Source organism: Pelodiscus sinensis, chromosome 1 (assembly GCF_052426305.1).
Source record: "Pelodiscus sinensis isolate ZL-2025 chromosome 1, ASM5242630v1, whole genome shotgun sequence".
In the NCBI taxonomy this organism is placed as follows: Eukaryota; Metazoa; Chordata; order Testudines; family Trionychidae; genus Pelodiscus; species Pelodiscus sinensis.
Window position 1 is genome coordinate 346534068 of NC_143052.1, and position 20270 is coordinate 346554337.

The 20270-nt window shown below is 43.8% G+C and overlaps 1 protein-coding gene across 5 annotated transcripts in view; it reads left to right on the forward strand.

The window, feature by feature from the left end:
• The window catches only part of LOC102463166 (disintegrin and metalloproteinase domain-containing protein 21-like), a 138820-nt gene that overhangs the window by 31447 nt on the left and 87103 nt on the right, over positions 1-20270 (forward strand). For all 5 annotated transcript variants that reach the window (XR_003090199.3, XM_075919609.2, XM_025186928.3 and 2 more), the window contains 3 exons: positions 4789-4866; positions 10906-10977; positions 13594-13763. Coding sequence is in view for 4 of the 5 variants with exons in the window: in XM_075919609.2 (XP_075775724.1) it covers positions 4789-4866; positions 10906-10977; positions 13594-13763 (320 nt within the window). In the remaining variant the exon portion in view is untranslated. The remainder of the gene's footprint in view (positions 1-4788; positions 4867-10905; positions 10978-13593; positions 13764-20270) is intronic.

The following is a 20270-nucleotide window of genomic DNA, read 5'->3' on the forward strand; positions in this document are numbered from 1 at the left end:
GACAGAACAAGAAGCAATGGGATGAAACTGCAGCAAGGGAGCTTTAGGCTGGACATTAAGAAATACTTCCTAAGTGTCAGGGTGGTTAAACACTGGAATAAATTGCCTGGGGAAGTTGTGGAATTTCCATCACCGGTGATATTTAAGAGTAGGTTAGATAGACATCTGTCAGGGATGATCTAGACGGTGCTTGGTCCTGCTATTAGGGCATGGGACTGGACTTGATGACTTCTCAAGGTTATTTCCAGTTATAGTATTCTATGATTCCCCATGTCCACAGAGCCAGTTACCTCTTCATAAAAGGCAGTCAGACTGGTCAGGCTTGACTGCTCTTGGTGAATCCATATTGACTATTCCTGATCTTTTTCCTTTCTTCCAAGTGCTTCAAAATGGATTCCTTGGGTATCTCCTCTATGATTTTTCCAGGGACTGAGGTGAGGCTGACCAGTCTGTAGTTCCCTGGATTGTCCTTTTTTTTAAGGATGGGCACTACATTGTCTTTTTCCAGTCATCCAGGACCTCCCCCGATCTCCATGAGTTATCAATGATAATGGCCAATGGATCTACAATGACATCCGCCAACTCCCTCAGCACCCTCAGATGCATTAAATCCAGCCCCATGGATTTGTGTATGTCTAATAGTTCTTAACCTGTTCTTTCCCCACAAAGGGCGGCCCACCTCTTTCCCATACTCTTGTTGCCTAATGTAGTAGTCTGGGAGCAGAACTATTCTTGAAGACAGAGCCAAAAAAAGCATTCAGTACTTCAGCTTTTTCCCATAACATCTGTCACTAGGTTACCTCTCTCATTCAGTAAGGGTCCCACAACTTCCCTGATCACCCTCTTATTGCTAACATGCCCGTAGAAACCTTTCTTTTTGTCCCTCACATCCCTTGCTATCTGCAATTCCAATTGAGCTTTGGCCTTCCTGATTACACCCCTACATGCTCAAGCAATATATTTATACTCCTCCCTAGTCACCTATCCAAGTTTCCACTTTTTGTGTTTAAGCTCATCAAGGATTTCATTGCTAAGCCAAGCTAGTCACCTACCATATTTGCCTTTTTTACTGTGCATCAGGATGGTTTATTCCTGTGCTTTCAATAAGGCATCTTTAAAATACTACGATCTCTCTCCTGGATTCCTTTCCTTTTCATGCATCTGACGAAGTGGGTCTTTGCCCACGAAAACTTATGCTCCAATAAATCTATTAGTCTATAAGATGCCACAGGACTCCTCGTCGCTTTTCATGTTAGTGTCCAATAGGATCCTGCCCATCAGTTTCCTGAAGGAGTCAGTCTGCTTTTTTGAATTCCAGAGTATGTATTTTGCTGTTCTCCTTGCTTCCTTTGGTCAGGACCCTGAAATTGACCATTTCTTGATCACTGCTTCCCAGGTTGCCACCCAGATCTACTTCCCCTACTAATTCCTCCCAGTTTGTGAGCAGCAGATCAAGCTGTGCATGGCCCTTGGTCGGTTCTTTTAGCACTTGTACCAGGACATTATCCCCTACATTCTCCAAAATGTCCTGTATTGTCTATGTACTACTGTATTGGTCTCCCAACAGATGTCAGGCTGATTGAAGTCCTGCATGAGAACCAGAGCATGTGATCTGGAAGCTTCTGTTAGTTGTTTGAAGAAAGTATCATCTACTTCATCCACCTGATCTGATGGTCTATAGTAGACACCAACCACAACATCACCTCTATTGCTCCTGCCTCTAAGCTTAACCCAAAGACTCTCAATAGGCTTTTCTCCTATATACTGAAACTGTAAGCAATCATACTGCTCCCTTCTGTATAGTGCAAGTCCTCCACCTTTTCTCCCCTGCCTGTCTTCCTGAATAGTTTATACCCTTCCATGACAGTTTTCCAATCATGTGAATCATCCCACCAAATTTCCATTATTCCAATCAAATCATAGTTCTTTCACTATGCCAAGACTTCTAATTCTTCCTGCTTGTTTTCCAGGCTTTTTGCATTCATGTACAGACACCTTAGAAAACTAGCTGATTGCACTACATTCTCCATACAAATCAGGGGTCCTCCTTTGTTGCACTTTCCTCCTTGTATTTCTTCCCGTTATCCCACTTCCCAACTTACCTCAGGGCTTAGTTCTCCATCCCTCGATGAATCAAGTTTAAAGCCCTCCTCACTAGGTTTGCAAGCCTATCTGTGAAGCTGCTCTTCCCTCTCAGTTAGGTGGATCACATCTCTTCCTAGCAATCCTTGTGCCCAGAACAGCATCACATGGTCAAAGAAACCAAAGCCCTTACTCTGACACTATCTGCGCAACCATGCATTTACTTTCCAGATTTGACAATCCCTATCAGGATCTTTTTCCCTCAACATGGAGGATGAACTAGAACATGACTTACACCTCAAACCCCTTCATCCCAGCACTACATAATCTGTGGTGACCCACTCAAGGTCATTCTTGGCAGTATCATTAGTTCCTACATGGAGAAGTAGGAAGGGTCCAAAGGTTTGATCAGTCTCGGAAGGCTCTTGGTTACATCCTGAATTCTATCTCTAGGTAAGCAGCAGACTTCTCAAGACTCTGTTCCTCTTAGGAGGGAGTTCCTTACAACCACCACCCATCTCCTTCTCTTGAGTGGTGGTGGTCCTGGAACTCCTTTCCCTAGGACTATGCATCCCATGCCTTCTGGTCAATGGGGTCTCCTTCTGATCCCTTCCTTCAGAGGTCTCTGCCAAAGCAATTCTCTACCATAGTACCTGTGCAGAGAGCCTGAAAGCGGTTACTTACCTCTATCAGAATTGGGGATACCTGATTTGTCTGTCTTCTCAAGGAGGTCACATGTTGCCAACTTTCTTCCATGTTCTGTACTGCCCTAACTTGTTCTTCAGGATCCTGTGCCTGCAGTATCAAATGCTGACTCCTATTCAGAAAATCTTAATTTTCTCTAATACATCATAGGGTTGATTCTTGGGCCTCTAGCCCTTTATCCTTCTCTTCTAATATAGAGATCAGCTTGCACTTGGTATAGATGAAACCATTTCTATCTTTTGGGAGGAAGACGAACATTGCACATGCTGTGAAAGTCACAACAGCTGATCTTTCACTATCTATTCTGCCTTCCTTCTGAGACTCTTATTCAGATATTGTTTTTATTGCCCCCTGAAGGGGAGAAGTATGAGAGAGAGAGAGAAAGAAAAGAACAAAAACCAAGAAAAAGACCAACCTCTTTGGGGCTTCCCCGAGGCACACTCTCCTATTGGCTGATGCCTTGTTCGCTGCTCATGCAGTTCACTCTGCCATTTTAAAAAGGCTGCTGGGTCCAAGCTGAAGACCTATCTCAAAGCCTTGCCTCCAATCCAATCAGCCCCTCAAAGCTCACCTGGAACAAAGCATTCCCAATTCACACTTTTCAAATGGTCAAACAGACCCTACAACTAGTACCAATCAAACAAGTGGTCATGCTGCTGCTGGCCACTAAGTCTTACACCCCAGCTGAACCAACTAGCTATACAGATTGCTGTGTGAGTCAACTGTCATATTTACTCTGCCTGTTGGGCCACACAACCTTGAGAAACAGGGTGGCTATATTGCCTCTTACCTCAAGGTCATGCTACCCCAAGACAAGGGCTGATTGTATAGCTAGAGGGAAATAGTTACCCTTTTCCTTCCCCAAGAAGAGACTAGGTGTGCTTGCCCATGACAAGCCACATATTTCCTGAAGAGTGGCACCCAGAACAGGACACAGTACCCCTGTTGAGGCATAATCAGCTTGGAGTACAGTGAAATAATTACTTCTCCTGTCTTGCTTACAACACTTCTTCTAATACATCCCAGAATTATGTTTTCTTTTTTGCAGTAGTGTTACTCTATTGTTGCTTACTCAGCTTGTGACCAATTATAACTTCCAGGTCCATTTCTGTAGTACTCATTCCCCCCCCATTTTATATGGGTACGTCTAGACTACAGGCTTTTGTCGACAGAGGCTTTGTCGACAGATAATGTCGACAAAGAGTGTCTAGACTACATCCAGTTCTGTTGACAAAGCAAGCCACTTTGTCGACAGGAGAGAGTAGACGCAAAGGACAGTGCAGATACAATAACATCTCCTGTTGACAGAACTCTGTCGACTAAAAGGCGTTAATCCTTGTAGAATGAGGTTTACTGCTGAGTTCTGTCAATGTTATGTTGACAGAACTTGGCAGTAGTGTGGACACAGGTATAGTTTTGTCGACAGAAGTCCACTTTTGTCAACAAAACCCTGTAGTCTAGACACACCCTATGTGTGCAAATGGTGGTTCTTTCCTAAACGGAGTACTTTACATTTGTCCTTACTGAATTTCATCCTATTTCCTTCAGACCATTTGTCCAGTTTTCCAGATAATTTTGAATTTTAATTCTATTCTCCCAAATTCTTGCAACCCCTCCCAGATTGGTATCATCAGCAAATTTTATAAAGGTTCTCTCTATGACATGATCTAAACTGTGCATAACTGATAAATACTGTGTTGAAATGGTTTTCCCACCAGTTATGCATCACTTTATAGAAACTCCATATAAGTAGCTTTTTTCTAGTTTGTTTATGAGAAGGTCATGTGAAGCAGTATCAAAAGTCACGATATACCACATCTACCACTTTCCCCCTCCACAAGACTTATTACCCTGTCAAAGAATTATAATTCTGTAAGATTTTCCCCTTGGGTGAGTGACATAATTACAGGAGGGTATGGTTCAGGATTGTATTTCTGTGATTCTGCATGCAATTAAACACCTCAGTTTAAAAGTATGTAACACTGCTTTATGTGTCTCTAGGTCCAAAAAGAAGAACTGACCACTTGGTACACAACTGCCAGATACTTAGAGTGTTATTTTGTTGCAGACAAAGCAAAGGTAAGTAATCAGATGATAGCACTTTCCTAGTTGTATCGGATTATAAACTATTTTAGTAGTGATTTGTTTGCACTTAAATCTCCATGCAGTTAATATATATACATAGAATACACACACATACACATACATTGAAGTTTGAAGTATGGATTAAGACGTGAATCGTTCTCCTTAGTCATTTATTAGAAATACAGATATACCCTTCAGATGATGGAAGTTGGACATTTTTAAAATCAGCGGGTGCAAATAAGTTGTGTAGAACAGTTTTAAGACAGCTGGCTGAGGAATTTGCTGAATGAACCATTAACACTAATGTTAAAGAGTCTAGAACACTGGGGAAGTTACAGAAGACTGTAGGAAAGCTAGTGTTGTACCCCAGTACTTATAAGGGGTAAACAGAATGACCTAGTTAATTATAGACCTATCAGACAGATATCGATCCTGGGCAAGATAATGGACTGCCTTGTACAGGATTTGATTAATAAAGAGTTAGAAGAGGGTAATATAATTAATGCTTATTAACTTGGATTTATAGAAAATAGATCCTGTCAAACCAAGCTAATACCTTGTTTTCATTAAGGTTGATTGATGTAAGAAACTTCTGTAAGGCATGTTGCTTGATAACTGCACAACGTATTGATTAAAAAACCAGAATGATATAAAAACATGGTGAGCATTAAAAGAATTAATGCCAGGTTAGTTTCTAAAATGTATTTGTAATGGGAAATCTTCATTGAGAGGGCATGTTTTTAGTGGGGTCTTGAGAGGATCAATTCTTGTCCCTCTGCTACTTCACATTTTTATCTATAATGTTGAATGGAATATAAAATCAGCACTGATGGAGTTTGCAGATGACACAAATAGGAGGAATGCCTAGTACCTAGTACATAATACAAGAACTAGGGGTCATCAAATGACATTAGTAGACAGCAGTTTTAAAATAAAAAAAAAGGAAGCATTTCTTCACACAACACACAGTCAATCTGTGGAACTTTTTGCCAGAGGATATTATAATGGTTCAAAAATGAATTTGATAAATTCATGGAGGATAGGTCCATCAATGGTTATTAGCCAAGACAAGCAGGAATGGTATCCCTACCCTCCATTTGTCAGAAGCAGGAAATGGGTTACAGGAAATAGATCACTTGATGATTCCCTGTTCTGTTCATTCCTTCTGGTGCACCTAGCATTGGCCACTGTTGGGTGACAGGATACTGAACTAGATGGACCATACTGGATGTTCTAATATAAATTTTGCTCAAATGTATAATTTTTAAATAATAAATAATGGATGATAAAAGGCTTGAAACTAAAATAGGGAATTATAGTAGCAAAATTGTGAGTGGGTCACTTACTCCTCTGCCACCTCCCTGCACCAACAGGGAGAGAGGAATGCAGGCACACTAAGTGCTTTCCTCTCACTCCCTGACAGTGACCAAAGGGGAGCAGCAAGCAGCGTTAGTAAAAATGGGGAGGCTTCATTCCTTCCTAACGTCCCTAAAGGACATCCTGGCGAGGGGGGTCTTAGGGCTGGGTCAGTCCTGGACCAGATTAGGGTGTGCCTTCACCTGATGGCTGATTAGTGTGACAGCCTGCAGGAGAGCCCTGGGAGCCCACCTGGGAGCATGCCCCAGCTCCTCCTACAGTAGGGCGCGTCAGCTGGCTCTTACCAGAGGGGTGCACGGGGCCCACCACTTTACTTTCACCTCTGGTTAAGTCCACTTTAAAAAATATATTGAAAAATGTTTGAGGGTTCAGAGAATACTTACAGGGAGGATTAAGTTGTTCCAGTCAAAGACTTAAGAAGCTCAATCTTGGTAGTTTACTGAACAAAAGGTTAAGTGGTGTTTTGATCGGCCTATAACATTGGGAGATAGTTTCTGATAGTACAGAATTCTCTAGTCTACTAGACAAAGATATAACAAGACCTAATGTCTGAAAATTAAAGCTAAATAAATTCAGGCTGGTGAATTTTAACAGTGAAGTTAATTACCCATTTGAACAACTTATAAAGAGACATGGTGATGGTTTCTAACTCAAGATTGGATGAGTTCGTAAAAGACATATTCACTCCAAGCTGAACATGAGTTTGAAAGGTGAAACTGTGGCCAAAGGGGCTGCTTTGATATTTGGATGCTTAAACAGGAATCTTCAGAAGGAGCAGATTTCTTTTGCCTCTCTATTGGGTACTAGTGTAGTTATTGCTACTGGAATACTGTGTCTAATTCCCATGTCCATAATTCAAGAAGTATGTTTGATAAGCTGGAGAGGATTCAGAGAACCGCCATGAAAATGATTAAAAGAGTAGAAAACATGCTGATAGACACATGAGGCTGAATCTATTTAGCTTTAACTAAAGGGTGCATCTACACTGCAACATTTTTCCAGAAAAACAATACTTGCGTCCGCACTGCTATAGCGTTCTTTCGACAGAAAGTCAAAAGAACAGAGGGTTTTTTCCAATGGTGGTAAACCTCTATGAGGAAGAAGCCTTTTTCCAAAAAAATGTATTTGGAAAAAGGTGTGTGTGGACGTGGAAGTGGGAGTTCTTTTGAAAGAAGTGGCCTCCAGGAAATAACACAGGTGCCCTGTTGGCGACTCCATCCAAACTAAACAGAATTCTATAGTTCCTGTCCCCTGCCAGCCCTTAAAGCTGCAGGCACCTGGGACAAACCTTGTGGCAGGAAGCTGGTCCTCAGAGTTGCACCTCACCATTTGGCTCTACCCACATTGTGAGCTATGGCCCAGTCGCAAGTCCCCTGAAGCCCTTCTGGCCCTCACAGGAGCGCCATCAGGGCTCCCAGGACCCAGCCAGAGCACCAAACGTCATGTGGGATCTGCTTGCACAGCAGGGTGAAAACATGTGTGCCACCATCTGAGAAATGATGGCACACCCAGCTCCTGTCTCTGCTCTTGCCCCCCTCCACTCCAGCCCCTCCACTGCAGCCCCCCCCACTTTTTCCATGCCTCCTACTGAAGCCCCCTCTACTATGCCCATGCCCGCTCCCCCGCCATACTTGACCCATTTCACCCCCATGCCCGTCTTGTCCCAGGCCTCACCCACCGCTGAGGTCCCTGGACCCAAGGCAGCACTTCCAGCCACACCACTCCCAGCCCTGAGCCCCCTCCTCCCTGTCCCCATCCAGGTTCTCAGCCCTCCTTCCCTCCCTCCCAGTTACTTTTATTATTAAAAAAATAACGAAGTTTTTGTGTTCAACTTAAAACTGGTGTGTTTATTGAAAGTACAGGGAAGGAGAGAAGGGAGGAGTTGTGGTGAGAGAGGCATGGGGGGGCAAGGCACGGGGGGCAAGGCACAGGCCCCTAGTGGGGAGGCTCTGGGGATACTTATTGTGGTTCTTTAGAGAAATTCTCCCTCAGGACCTCCCAGATGTGCACTCCCTCCTGATGGGCCTAGCAGATGGCAGCAGTCCGCAGCTGCTTGAAGGCCTTTCCCTCCCAGCCGGTCTCTGCCCTCCACCCTGGTAGGAAGGCCTCCCCCTACCTCTCCACAATGTTGTGGAGAACACAACACACTGAGACCACCTCGGGGATGTTGTGCTCCCTCACATCAAGGTGAGTCAGGAGACAACTGAACCATGTCTTCAGGTGCCTGAAGGCTCAGTTGGGCCCAGATGAGGTGGGCATTCAATTGGTCCCTATTGGGGTCCAGGTGGCCAATGTAAGGCTTCATGCGCCATGGCATTAAGGGGTAGGCCACGTCCTCCATGATGTACAGTGGCATCTGCACATCCCCAACACGAAAGTCACACTGGGGGAAGAATGTGCCAGCCTCCAACTTCTGGTAGAGGCTGGAGTTTTGGAAAATGTAGGTGTCATGCACCCTGCCGGACTACACGACGAAAATGTCTGTAAGCTGTCCCTGGTGGTCAACCAGGACCTGCAGCACCATAGAGAAATAGCCCTTGCAATTTATGTATTGGACGGCTCAATGATGTGGTACGCGGATTGGAATGTGGGTTCCATCAATGGCCTCCCTGAACCTGGAGAACAGAAGGGCAGCAAATACTGAGACAATAGGGCCCAGGTCCCCCAGGCATATGACCCTGTGCAGCAGGATGGAGTTGATGGCCCTCACCATCTGCAAAAGGAGACAAAGAAACACATAAAACAGAAAATGAGAGGGAGTGCATCAGCCCTTGGGAGGTGCCCACTCCTCTTCTCTCTCCCTTCAAACACTCCAGGAGCCACCTCCTATGAGGCCACACCCCTCTCCAGCAGGGCTATGTGAGGGTGGGATGGCAGAAGCCCCTGGGCCTGGCGCTCCCCCCCCCACCCCACACCCCTTTTCCTAGGATCCCCCTTTCTAGGACTCCCCCCTCCCTCCCTGGAGGGACTGCTGCCTGAGAGTGCCTTACCTCCATGAGGAGGGCTCCAATGGTGGACTCTCCCATGCCAGACTGGTTGTCCACTGGTAGCTGTCTGGGGTGGCAAGCTTCCAGATAGTGATGGCAACCCACTTCTCCAGGGGTATGGCAGGTCTCATCTGGGTGTACCGTTGATAGAAGGCTCCATAAAGGTAGCCTTCCACATCTGGAAGTTTTGGAGCTACTGCTGGTCATCCCACTGGTCCATAGCCAGCCAGTACCACCAGTCGGAACTGGTGTCCAGCCTCCAGAATCTTTTCTGTACCTTGGGGTGCGGTTGCAAGGTAATTATTCCCGCATCCAAGCAGAGGGTCTCACTAATGAGCTCGGACTAGTGCCTGGATGAGCCATGAATACAGTCTGCACAAAGTGTTGCAGAAGCAGCAGCATGTCAGTGTGGGGTCATTGCATGCCCAGAGGCAGCTCCGGCTCCATGGCTAGGAGTATGCTGTGGTGTCCTGAAGCAGAGCAGACAGAGCATGCAGTGCTAAAACGTTGGGCTACATCTACACTGGCCCCTTTTCCAAAAGGGGCATGCTAATTTTAAACTTCAGAATAGGGAAATCCGCGGGGGATTCCTTCAAAGTAGGAATAAGAGATCCTCCGGAATAGGGCTTTATTCCGGAGGATCGGGCCAGTCTAGACGCTTTTTTCTGGCTTATCTACAAGCCGGAAAAAAGCGGCGGACATCTTTATTTAAATCCCACGGGGGATATTTAAATCCCCCGCAGATTTCCCTATTCTGAAGTTTAAAATTAGCATGCCCCTTTCGGAAAAGGTGCCAGTGTAGACGTAGCCTTGCTGTCTCTTGGAGAGTTAGGCAAGCAAGCAGCAAAAGCAGAGAAATGGCTGTCCAAAGGGGTCCCTTTAAACATGTGTCTCAGCTAGCCTTAGGCAACAGCACCTGGAAGCAACTGCAGAACTAATGACAAGCCTGAAGTGGTTCCAGGGGCCTTAAATGTGAGAGAGCATACAATCAATGTGGATGCTATCTTTCAAAATAGCACAGCACTTTTTTGTTGTGCTTTTGCTATGTAGACGATCTCTTTCTAAATAAGTTTTTCTGGAAGATCTCTTCTGGAAAAGCTTATTCCAAAGGAAGCTTGCAGTCTAGACGTAGCCTAAGAAAAGGCTAAGGGATGACTGCATCACAAACCATGAGTACTTACATGGAAAACAAATATTTGACAATGAGCTCTTCCATCTAGATCAAAGGATGAAAATCCTGAGAAAATACATTCAGAGGAGCACAATCACAGAAATATAATAGTCCTGAAAATGGAAAAAGTAAATGAATGACGAAAATGAGAGAAGTGAAACAATATGTAGGCATATTTCTGTGAATCATGATTAATTGGAAGGATTTTTCATGGAACATCTGCTGCTGTTTAAAGACGTCACATAGAATTAATTCTCTGTTCAGAATGGAAACTCAAAGGTTACATCTAGTCTGTTGAAAGAAGATATGCAAATTTGGAGCTAACACCTCTTTTTAAGGAAGAAGGTTCTTTCAAAAAAGTGGGGGTTCTTTAAAAAAACATCTAAACTGTTTTCTTTTTTGAAAAAACCTCTTCTGATAACACGATCGGAAGAGGATATGGAAATTAGCTCCATAGTCTAGATGTAGCCAAAGATATTTTATTCTTTTTATTCCTAGTTTCTCCATGAAGATTCCAATGAAACTTTGCTAACACTGAAGATGGTTCAGTATCTCCATTTAACAAGTGAAGTGAGTTATTTATTCTTATTTATTTTGTGAACAGTTGTGACTCGTGTTATATCTACACTGAGGAATATGGGGATATAAAGTGCCCCTTTAACCCCTGCAGAGCTGACCTGCACTGGCATCTTTGGTGCCGATTATGTCAAAAGGATAGAATCATAGAATACTAGGACGGGAAGGGACCTCAAGAGATCATCGAGTCCAGTCCCCTGCCCTCATGGCAGGACCAAATACTGTCTAGACCATCCCTGATAGACATTTATCTAACCTACTCTTAAATATCTCCAGAGATGGAGATTCCACAACTTCCCTGGGCAATTTATTCCAGCGTTTGACTACCCTGACAGTTAGGAACTTTTTCCTAATGTCCAACCTAAACTTCCCTTGCTGCAGTTTAAGCCCATTGCTGCTGCTTCTATCCTCAGAGGCCAAGATGAACAAGTTTTCTCCCTACTCCTTATGACACCCTTTTAGATACCTGAAAACTGCTATCATATCCTCCCTCAATCTTCTCTTTTCTAAACTAAACAAACCCAATTCTTTCAGCCTTCCTTCATAGGTCATGTTCTCTAGACCTTTAATCATTCTTGTTGCTCTTCTCTGGACACTTTCTAATTTCTCCACATCCTTCTTGAAATGCAGTGCCCGGAACTGGACACAATACTCCAACTGAGGCCTAACTAGCACAGAGTAGAGTAGAAGAATGACTTCTCGTGTCTTGCTCACAACACACCTGTTAATGCATCCCAGAATCATGTTTGGTTTTTTTGCAACAGCATCACGCTGCTGACTCATATTCAGCTTGTGGTCCACTATAACCCCTAAATCCCTTTCTGCCGTACTCCTTCCTAGACAGTCGCTTCCCATTCTGTATGTGTGAAACTGATTGTTCCTTCCTAAGTGGAGCACTTTGCATTTGTCTTTATTAAACTTCATCCTGTTTACCTCAGACCATTTCTCCAATTTGTCCAGATCATTTTGAATTATGACCCTATCCTCCAGATTAGTCACAACCCCTCCCAGCTTGGTATAATCTACAAACTTAATAAGCATACTTTCTATGCCAATATCTAAATCATTGATGAAGGTATTGAAGAAAGCCGGTCCCAAAACAGACCTCTGCGGAACCCCACTTGTTATACCTTTCCAGCAGGATTGTGAACCATTAATAACTACTCTCTGAGTACAGTTATCCAGCCTTTTTTCCCACTGAAAGAAGGGCCTATCATAATTTGAGGAGGCATTCTGTATTTTGGAAGAAATGAAGCCAGATTTGTTTCCCATTAATATTCACATTCATACTCTGTTTAAAAGTTCTAACTGTTTCTCTATGAGGTCATTGGAAACTGGATGGCGTGTGGATATTTAAATATGTTTTATGCCATTCCTGAGGATGCTTCACTTTAGGTGAGTCTACATATCTGCACCTGAGATTGGAGATTCTTAGTAGCATTTGAGCAGCAGGTGGGCTCCCTCTATTTCATGCTGCCCTCTGGTGGCTATAGGGCACTGTGCAGCCAAACCATTCTCAGTTCAAACAACAAATGGTCTGGTAACACACCCCACTTCTTCAGATGACCGGAGTTTTGAGTTTAGGATGTGCAGACCCAAAATAAATAGGAGAGAAGGGGAGAGGAAAAAAAGGAGGAGGGTGGGAGACAGGGAGCAGAGGGTATGGAAAATCAAAGAGAAAAACAGGAAAGTAGAGCTGGGAGTCAGTAAGTATCTGAAGATTGGGTAGTTAAAATGAAGCAGATAAGAATTAAAGTCAATAGATAGTATCCTTTCAAACATAGGAATCTACACAAAGAGCTGTTTGCACCTTCATTGAATATTAGGTCCCAGCCATCCTTTATCACGATTGAGTCCATTAGCATTTGGGACAAAAGCCTATTCTCACTTACAGACAACCTCCCACCCTGAAGCGAATTATTTCCAGTAACCATGCCACACAACCACATCATAAGAATCCAGGAACCCAGCCCTGCAACCAAACACGATGTCAACTCTGCCCATAACTGGAGCCAACAACATAAGCTACCAAATCAAAAGGTAATTTGACTGCATATCCAGTAATTTGATCTATGCCATCAAATGCCAGCCGTGCCCCATATTTTGGACAAACTGGACTGTCTCTGTGGGAAAGAATCAATGGACACAAATCAGATATACATAAAGGGAACATACAGAAACCTGTTGGGAAACACTTTAATCTTCCTAATCACTGTTTAAAAGATCTTCAAGTGTCTGTCTTGTCACAAAACCAATTCCACTATCCAAATGCACAGAGAAGTATTGGAATTAGAATTCATCTGCAAATTGAATTCTCATGCTAATGGACTCAATCGTGATGAAGGATGGTTGAGAGACAATCAACCTATAAAGTGCTACCAGACCATTTGTTGTTTTTTCCTGTACAGACTAACTCGGCTATCCCCTGAATCTTCGTTCTCAGTTCTTTCTCCACTTTACTTGGCCTGAGATGGAGCCCTCAGCAGCATCTCCTTAGTTTCTTCATGTTTACCTTTTACCATAATAATAGCGTTATTATGGCCTTTATGTGAAGGATGATTGCTTGAAAGCATTACACGTAGATGACTTTTCTAATATTTATGTTTTTAGATGTACCGTCCGTTTGGCCTTTATGTTGTTCTGATTGGATTGGAGCTTTGGATAGAAAGGGATCTCATTACAATTACTGACCGTTTGGAGCAGGTTATTGGATTTTATAAAAACTATGTTCAGAATTTCCTTATGAATCGTGTACATTTCGACCACACACAATTAATAGCGTAAGATTCTTTTCATTTAATCTTTTAATTAGGGTAATGCTGTTCTTTGTACTTATAAATATCAATATTACATTCAGACGTTGAAGACATTTGCAAGATTTTGTTTGGAAACTAGAAAAAAGAACCCCCAAATGTATTTTTTATTCTCCTGCATAATCCAGCTAGCCAATGCAATATTAGATTTTCCCCTGGATTCTATAATCTAAAAGGCATGAGCAGATTGATAGTTTCCACCCACTTGGGGAAATCCTTAGTTTATTTATCCCCTATGTAACATCATAGAGGGCTTCCAGAGCTCCTCATACCCATTGTACAAATCATATGAGAAACACTACACAAATTCTAAATGTTTGACCTGTCCTGTTTCTTATTCAATTTGTTTTTGTGATTTGGGGGGCAGATTTTCTCAGGTTTCAGATATATGGCGCACTGCTTTATTCACTATTCAAGAACCAGGCTCTCAGTTTGCTAGGAGCTGTGCAAATATTAATAGATTATAAATCTAGATGTGACTGTTTGATCTTGCCTATCCTGAGTAACACAGATCAAAGGACTTGCCAGAATAAATTCCTGTTTGAACTAGAGCATATCTTTTAGAAAAACATCCAAACTTATTTTTAAAATTGTCAGTCATGAAGAATCTACTACAGTCTTTGGTACAATGTTCCATTGTAAACTACCCTAACTTTTATAATATGTGCCTTATTTCTATCCTCAACTTCCAGCCATTTGATATTAGAATAATAGAATCATAGAATACTAGAACTGGATACTATAAAGCTATCTTGCTATAGGTGTGCCTGATAGAAAATTACAAAAAAAAAAAAAAAAAAACAACCCACGCACAACCTTATAAAACAACTAATGGTCCTGCAGCACCTTAGAAACAAACAATGTAGATGGTATAATGAGCTTTCATTGACACAACCGACTTCTTCAGATAAATGGAGTGACGGGATCCAGGGTACAAATAAATAGCAGAGAAAGAGAGGGGATGGGGAGGGAAAGAGAAGGAAAAAATCAGGAAAATAATGTTGTCAATTAGGGTACGTCTACACAGCAGCATTATTTTGGAACAATTGACATTATTCTGAAATAATGAATTCCATGTCTACACTAGAAGCAGTTATTTCAACATAATGTCAAAATAATTTTGAGCTGGAGGACTTCTTACACCAACTCCTGTAACTCTCATTTTGTGAGGAGTTAGGGAAGTCAAAGGAAGAGCGCTCTTCCTCAGAATTCCTGTTGTGTAAACAGCACCAAAAGCCAGAATAATTGATGTAGCTGAAGTTGGATAGCTTATTTTGGCTTTAGCTCTGCTGTATAGACATGCCTTTAGTGTGTCCATACTAAATTAGGCTTGAAAGTAGAAATAAGAGATCCTCCGGAAAATAGCTTATTTTCCGGAGGATCGCGTCCAGACTGGCGCTTTTCTCATACCATTGGTGTTCATTAGGCACACGCTCAGTGTGGCCCCCTCAGTTCCTTCTCTATGTCCTCAGCATCAGACAGAACTTCTTCTTTTGTCCCTGTTTCCCCAAAAAACAACAAAAAATAGTTAATTCCCCTCAGTTTTCCTCATCGTTCCAAGTTTTGAGTCCCCACATTTTTTTTCTTTGTCATTCACCTGCACTTCCTTCCTCCTCATTCCTGGATCCCCAGGCTTTAAATGGTGTGAGTCCTGCTGAGACATTGTGCCCATTTTTGATGGGCATGCTTCCTGCATAAAGTGTCTGGGAGAGACGCATCAGTCACAGACGTACGTCTACTGCTCAAATCTTACAGCGAGAGCATGCCATGATCATGTCCATAGCCTGAAAATGTATCTATGTGAAAAGTTGCTTCAGCCACCACATGAAGACTCTCCTCCCATGCCTAAACAGTTGGACAAGCCAAAAGGTATGGACAAAATGTGTCCCTCTACCTCTTCCAGCAAGCCAAAGTTGAAAATCCAGGTTTCCCCAGCCAGATCACTACCCCCGCTACCCAGCTCGGTAAGGGTGAGCATTGGCGATAGGCCTGGCACTTCCAGACAGCGCCACCTAAGTCATCAGTACCACACAAGAGGGCCCACTATAGCCCAAACAAAAACAATCTGCACCAGTGGCACCGACTTTACTGGACAAATCTGAGACATCCTCTAGGCACAGGTCAGCATTGGAGGCAGCACCAGATGTGGCACCAAAAAGACCCCACATCGACATGCCTCCTCCCAAACTACCACTCTCGATGGCACCAGCGGTACCGAGCACCACACACTCAGCCTCAGCACCACCACCAGGCCGTTCATGGCACCATACGCCCCCTCCCATCCAGGCCTCATCTGTACTGCCATCTCCATGTTCATTGGTGCAGTCCGGTCATTCACAGAGATCAACAGTTCCATCAATCTCTCCCAGTGAAGCCAGCACCGGACTGCACAGATGCTTCTCATCCCAGCACTCTAGTCCAACGCAATGATACCCACCTCGGGAGTCTTGTTCCGCCAGATATTCTCACCTGCCTCTACCACCAGCTTGGTATTTGCATCACTATCTGTATCCACCACCCCCTAGCCTCGGCCGTCGCATCCCTGGCAGTCAGGGTCTTCTCATAGGGATCCTCACATGGCTCCATCAACAACATCAAGACAACCACCTCAATCTCCCCAACTCACACCATTGGCTACAACACTGAACTCTCCAGAGCCCATCCAAACCGATGTGGACGATTCTCTATCCAAGGGGGAAAGACAAGTCCCCACGCGCAACTTCTCCTCTTTGCCAGACGAGGCCATCATTTCTACCACCCTGCCTCTATTCAATGACTCTAAAGTTCCAAGAACTTTTTAAAAGAGTAGCTCTGGTGCAAGAATGGGACCTTCATGAAATCCAAAAGAAACAATAATGCTTTTTGCACACCTTACAGCTCCCCACATCCTCCAAGATCGCCCTCTCAAGGGATGAAGCCATTATGGAGCCCACCAATAATATCTGACAAACCCGAGCATTCAATAACCCCACCAATAAGAAGACTGAGTGCAAATATTTTATAACACCTAAGGGCATGGACTTCCTCTTTACATACCCTCCCCCAAACTCTTTAGTAGTCGACTCAGTCAGACACAAGGCAAGACAGCCCAACATGAGATCCACACCACAGGACAAGGACCATAAATGAGGACATCATAGGGCACAACGTCTATTCTTCAGCTACCTTGATTCTTAGAACAGTGAATTACACTGCAATGCAGTCTGATTAAGATTACTCCAACTATTTTAAACTCCAGGAGCTCTTCCAGTTTCTCCCAGAGCACAAGAGGCTGATTTTGCTCAATGTCATGGAGGAAGGGCATATCATCTCCTACATGGCATTACAATCTGCCATGGACCTGGCCAACACTGGTGCCTGGATCTCAGCTTCAGCTATCATGATGTGGAGAGCATCATCACTCCAAGCATCCAGAGTACTGAGGGACCTTCAGCAGAAAGTCGAGGACCTTCCCTTCAACAAGACCAATCTGTTTGCGGTGAAAGTCCTCCCTTGGATAAGGGAGAAGCGGTGGATGTCATATACCTAGACTTTAGTAAGGCATTTGATACGGTCTCGCATGATATTCTTATTGATAAACTAGGCAAATATAACTTAGATAGGGCCACAATAAGGTGGGTGCATAATTGGCTGGATAACCGTAGTCAGAGAGTTGTTGTTAACGGTGCTAAATCCTGCTGGAAAGGGATAACAAGTGGAGTTCCGCAAGGGTCTGTTTTGGGACCCGTACTGTTCAATATCTTCATCAATGATGTAGATATTGGGATAGAGAGTACGCTTATTAAGTTTGCAGATGATACCAAACTGGGTGGGATTGCAACTTCTTTGGAGGATAGGGACATAATTCAAAATGACCTTAGCAAGTTAGAGAAATGGTCAGAGGTAAACAGGATGAGGTTTAATAAAGAGAAATGCAAAGTGCTCCACTTAGGAAGGAATAATCAGTTCCATACATACAAGATGGGAAGCGACTGTCTAGGAAGGAGCATGGCGGAAAGGGATCTAGGGGTCATAGTGGACCACAAGTTGAATATGAGTCAACAGTGTGATGCTGTCGCAGAAAAAGCAAATATGATTCTAGGTTGTATCAACAGGTGTGTTGTAAGCAAAACTCGTGAAGTCATTGTGCTGCTCTACTCTGCACTAGTTAGGCCTCAGCTGGAGTACTGTGTCCAGTTCTGGGCGCCACATTTCAAGAAAGATGTGGAGAAATTGGAAAGGGTGCAGAGAAGAGCAACAAGAATGATTAAAGGTTTAGAGAACATGACCTATGAAGCCAGGCTTCATGAACTGGGCTTGTTTAGTTTGGAAAAAAGAAGATTAAGGGGGGACATGATAGCGGTTTTCAAATATCTAAAAGGGTGTCACAAGGAGGAAGGAGAAAATTTGTTCCTCTTGGTTTCTGAGGACAGGACAAGGAGTAATGGGCTTAAAGTGCAGCAGGGGAGGTTTAGGTTGGACATTAGGAAAAAATTCCTAACTGTCAGGGTGGTCAAATATTGGAATAAATTGCCAAGGGAGGTGGTGGAATCTCCCTCTCTGGAGATATTTAAGAACAGGTTAGATAGACATCTGTCAGGGATAGTGTAGACGGAGCTTGGTCCTGCCTTGAGAGCGGGGGGCTGGACTCGATAACCTCTCGAGGTCCCTTCCAGTCCTATTATTCTATGATTCTATGAAGGACTCCCACACAACCCTCCAGACTCTGGGCATGTATACTCCCCCTTTCAAGAGAACAAGATATAACACCTTCCGAAGGCCCAGAGAATCATTCAGACCATAATCCAGATATGACTTCTGCCAGAAACACCAGCCTCAACTGCACAGACCTCAGCACCAACAGCAGCAACCCACAACGTCTAAACCTTCTTCACCAAAGCAGCAGATTTGAAGGTTTGGTCAAGAGCCAGAAAGATGTTCCCACTGCTGTCACACCACCAACTAGACAGCTACAATTCAACCACTGCCTCCAGACCTTTTTACACCAATGGGCACAAATAACATCAGACCTATGGGTACTGGAGCTCATCAAAGTTGGTTATTCCATCCCCTTCATTGCTCTTTCTCCTACTCACCGTCCCTCCCCGAGACCCTCCTTCAGCAAGATGTCCTCTACCTTCTACAAATAGGTGTTGATAGAGCTAGTACCAACATCCTTCCTAACTCAGAAGAAGAATGGCAGATGGAGACCCATTTTGGATTTAAGGAGGCTCAACAAGTATGTCACATACAAACGGTTCGAGATGGTGACACTAGGAACAATTATTCTAGTATTAGATCAAGGTGATTGGCTTCTGGCTCTCAACCTTCAGGATGCTTATTTTCATATAACAATACATCCTGCTCACAGGCATTTTCTACGATTTACAGTTGGGAGCCAATATTATCAATAATGAGTGCTTCCTTTCAGACTTTCAACAGTTCCCAGAGTTTTTTCCAAGACTCTAGCTGTTGTGGTGGTGTTCCTATGCTGTCAAGGAGTCAAAATATTCCCATACCTGGATGATTGTCTCATAAAAGGCACATCCATCTGGGAAATGCAAGACATTATTAACATCACCACAGCCCTTCTACATTGTCTCGGTTTCCGTATAAACTACTAGAAGTCCACCCCAACCTACTCAAACTGTAGAATTTATAGGCACCCACGTTAACATTGTTGCAGCCAGGGCAACCTTACCCATGGACATATTTGAGGCCCTTTACAACCTCATAATGGTGGCACGTGTGACTGCTACTACAACAGTCCTCGAATGCCTCAAGATCCTAGGTCACATGACTGCTGCCACCTATGTGGTCCAATTGGCCAGGCTATACATGAAGTGCCTCTAATCCTGGCTGGCCACACCCCTTCCAATGACCCCCTTTCCAAGATGGACACCATCCCACAATGTGTCCTCAGTTCATTAGAATGGTGGACGCATCCACACAATGTACAATGCGGTGTACCATTTCATCAGCCGACCCCGACAGTCACCATCATGACCAATGCATCCCTCATTGGATGGGGAGCTTGGAATCCACACCGTACAAGGCAAATGGTCCTTCAGCAAACAAATGCTCCTCATCAGTCTCCGAGAACTCAGGGCTGTGCGCTGTGCATGCCTCCACTTTCTGTGCCACAAAGCTCACCGGACAACTAGTATCATGACAGACAACACAACTTGCATGCATTATTTTAGCTGACAGGATGGGGCCCAGTCACCCTCCCTCTATACTGAAGCTCTCAAATTATGGAACTGGTGCCTTGCACACCAAATTGCCCCCATAGCCACGTACCTCCCAGGGGTACTGAATGTTACAGTAACATTCTCAGCCACAATTTTTATGGTCATCATGAATGGGAGATAGATGCCCAAGCCCTTAATCAAGTTTTTCTTCAATGGGGATCAACAGATATAGAGCTCTTTGCAACCAGAGCCAACCAAAAGTGTCACCTTTATTGCTCCAGAGCAGCCCTCCCATTGAAACTTT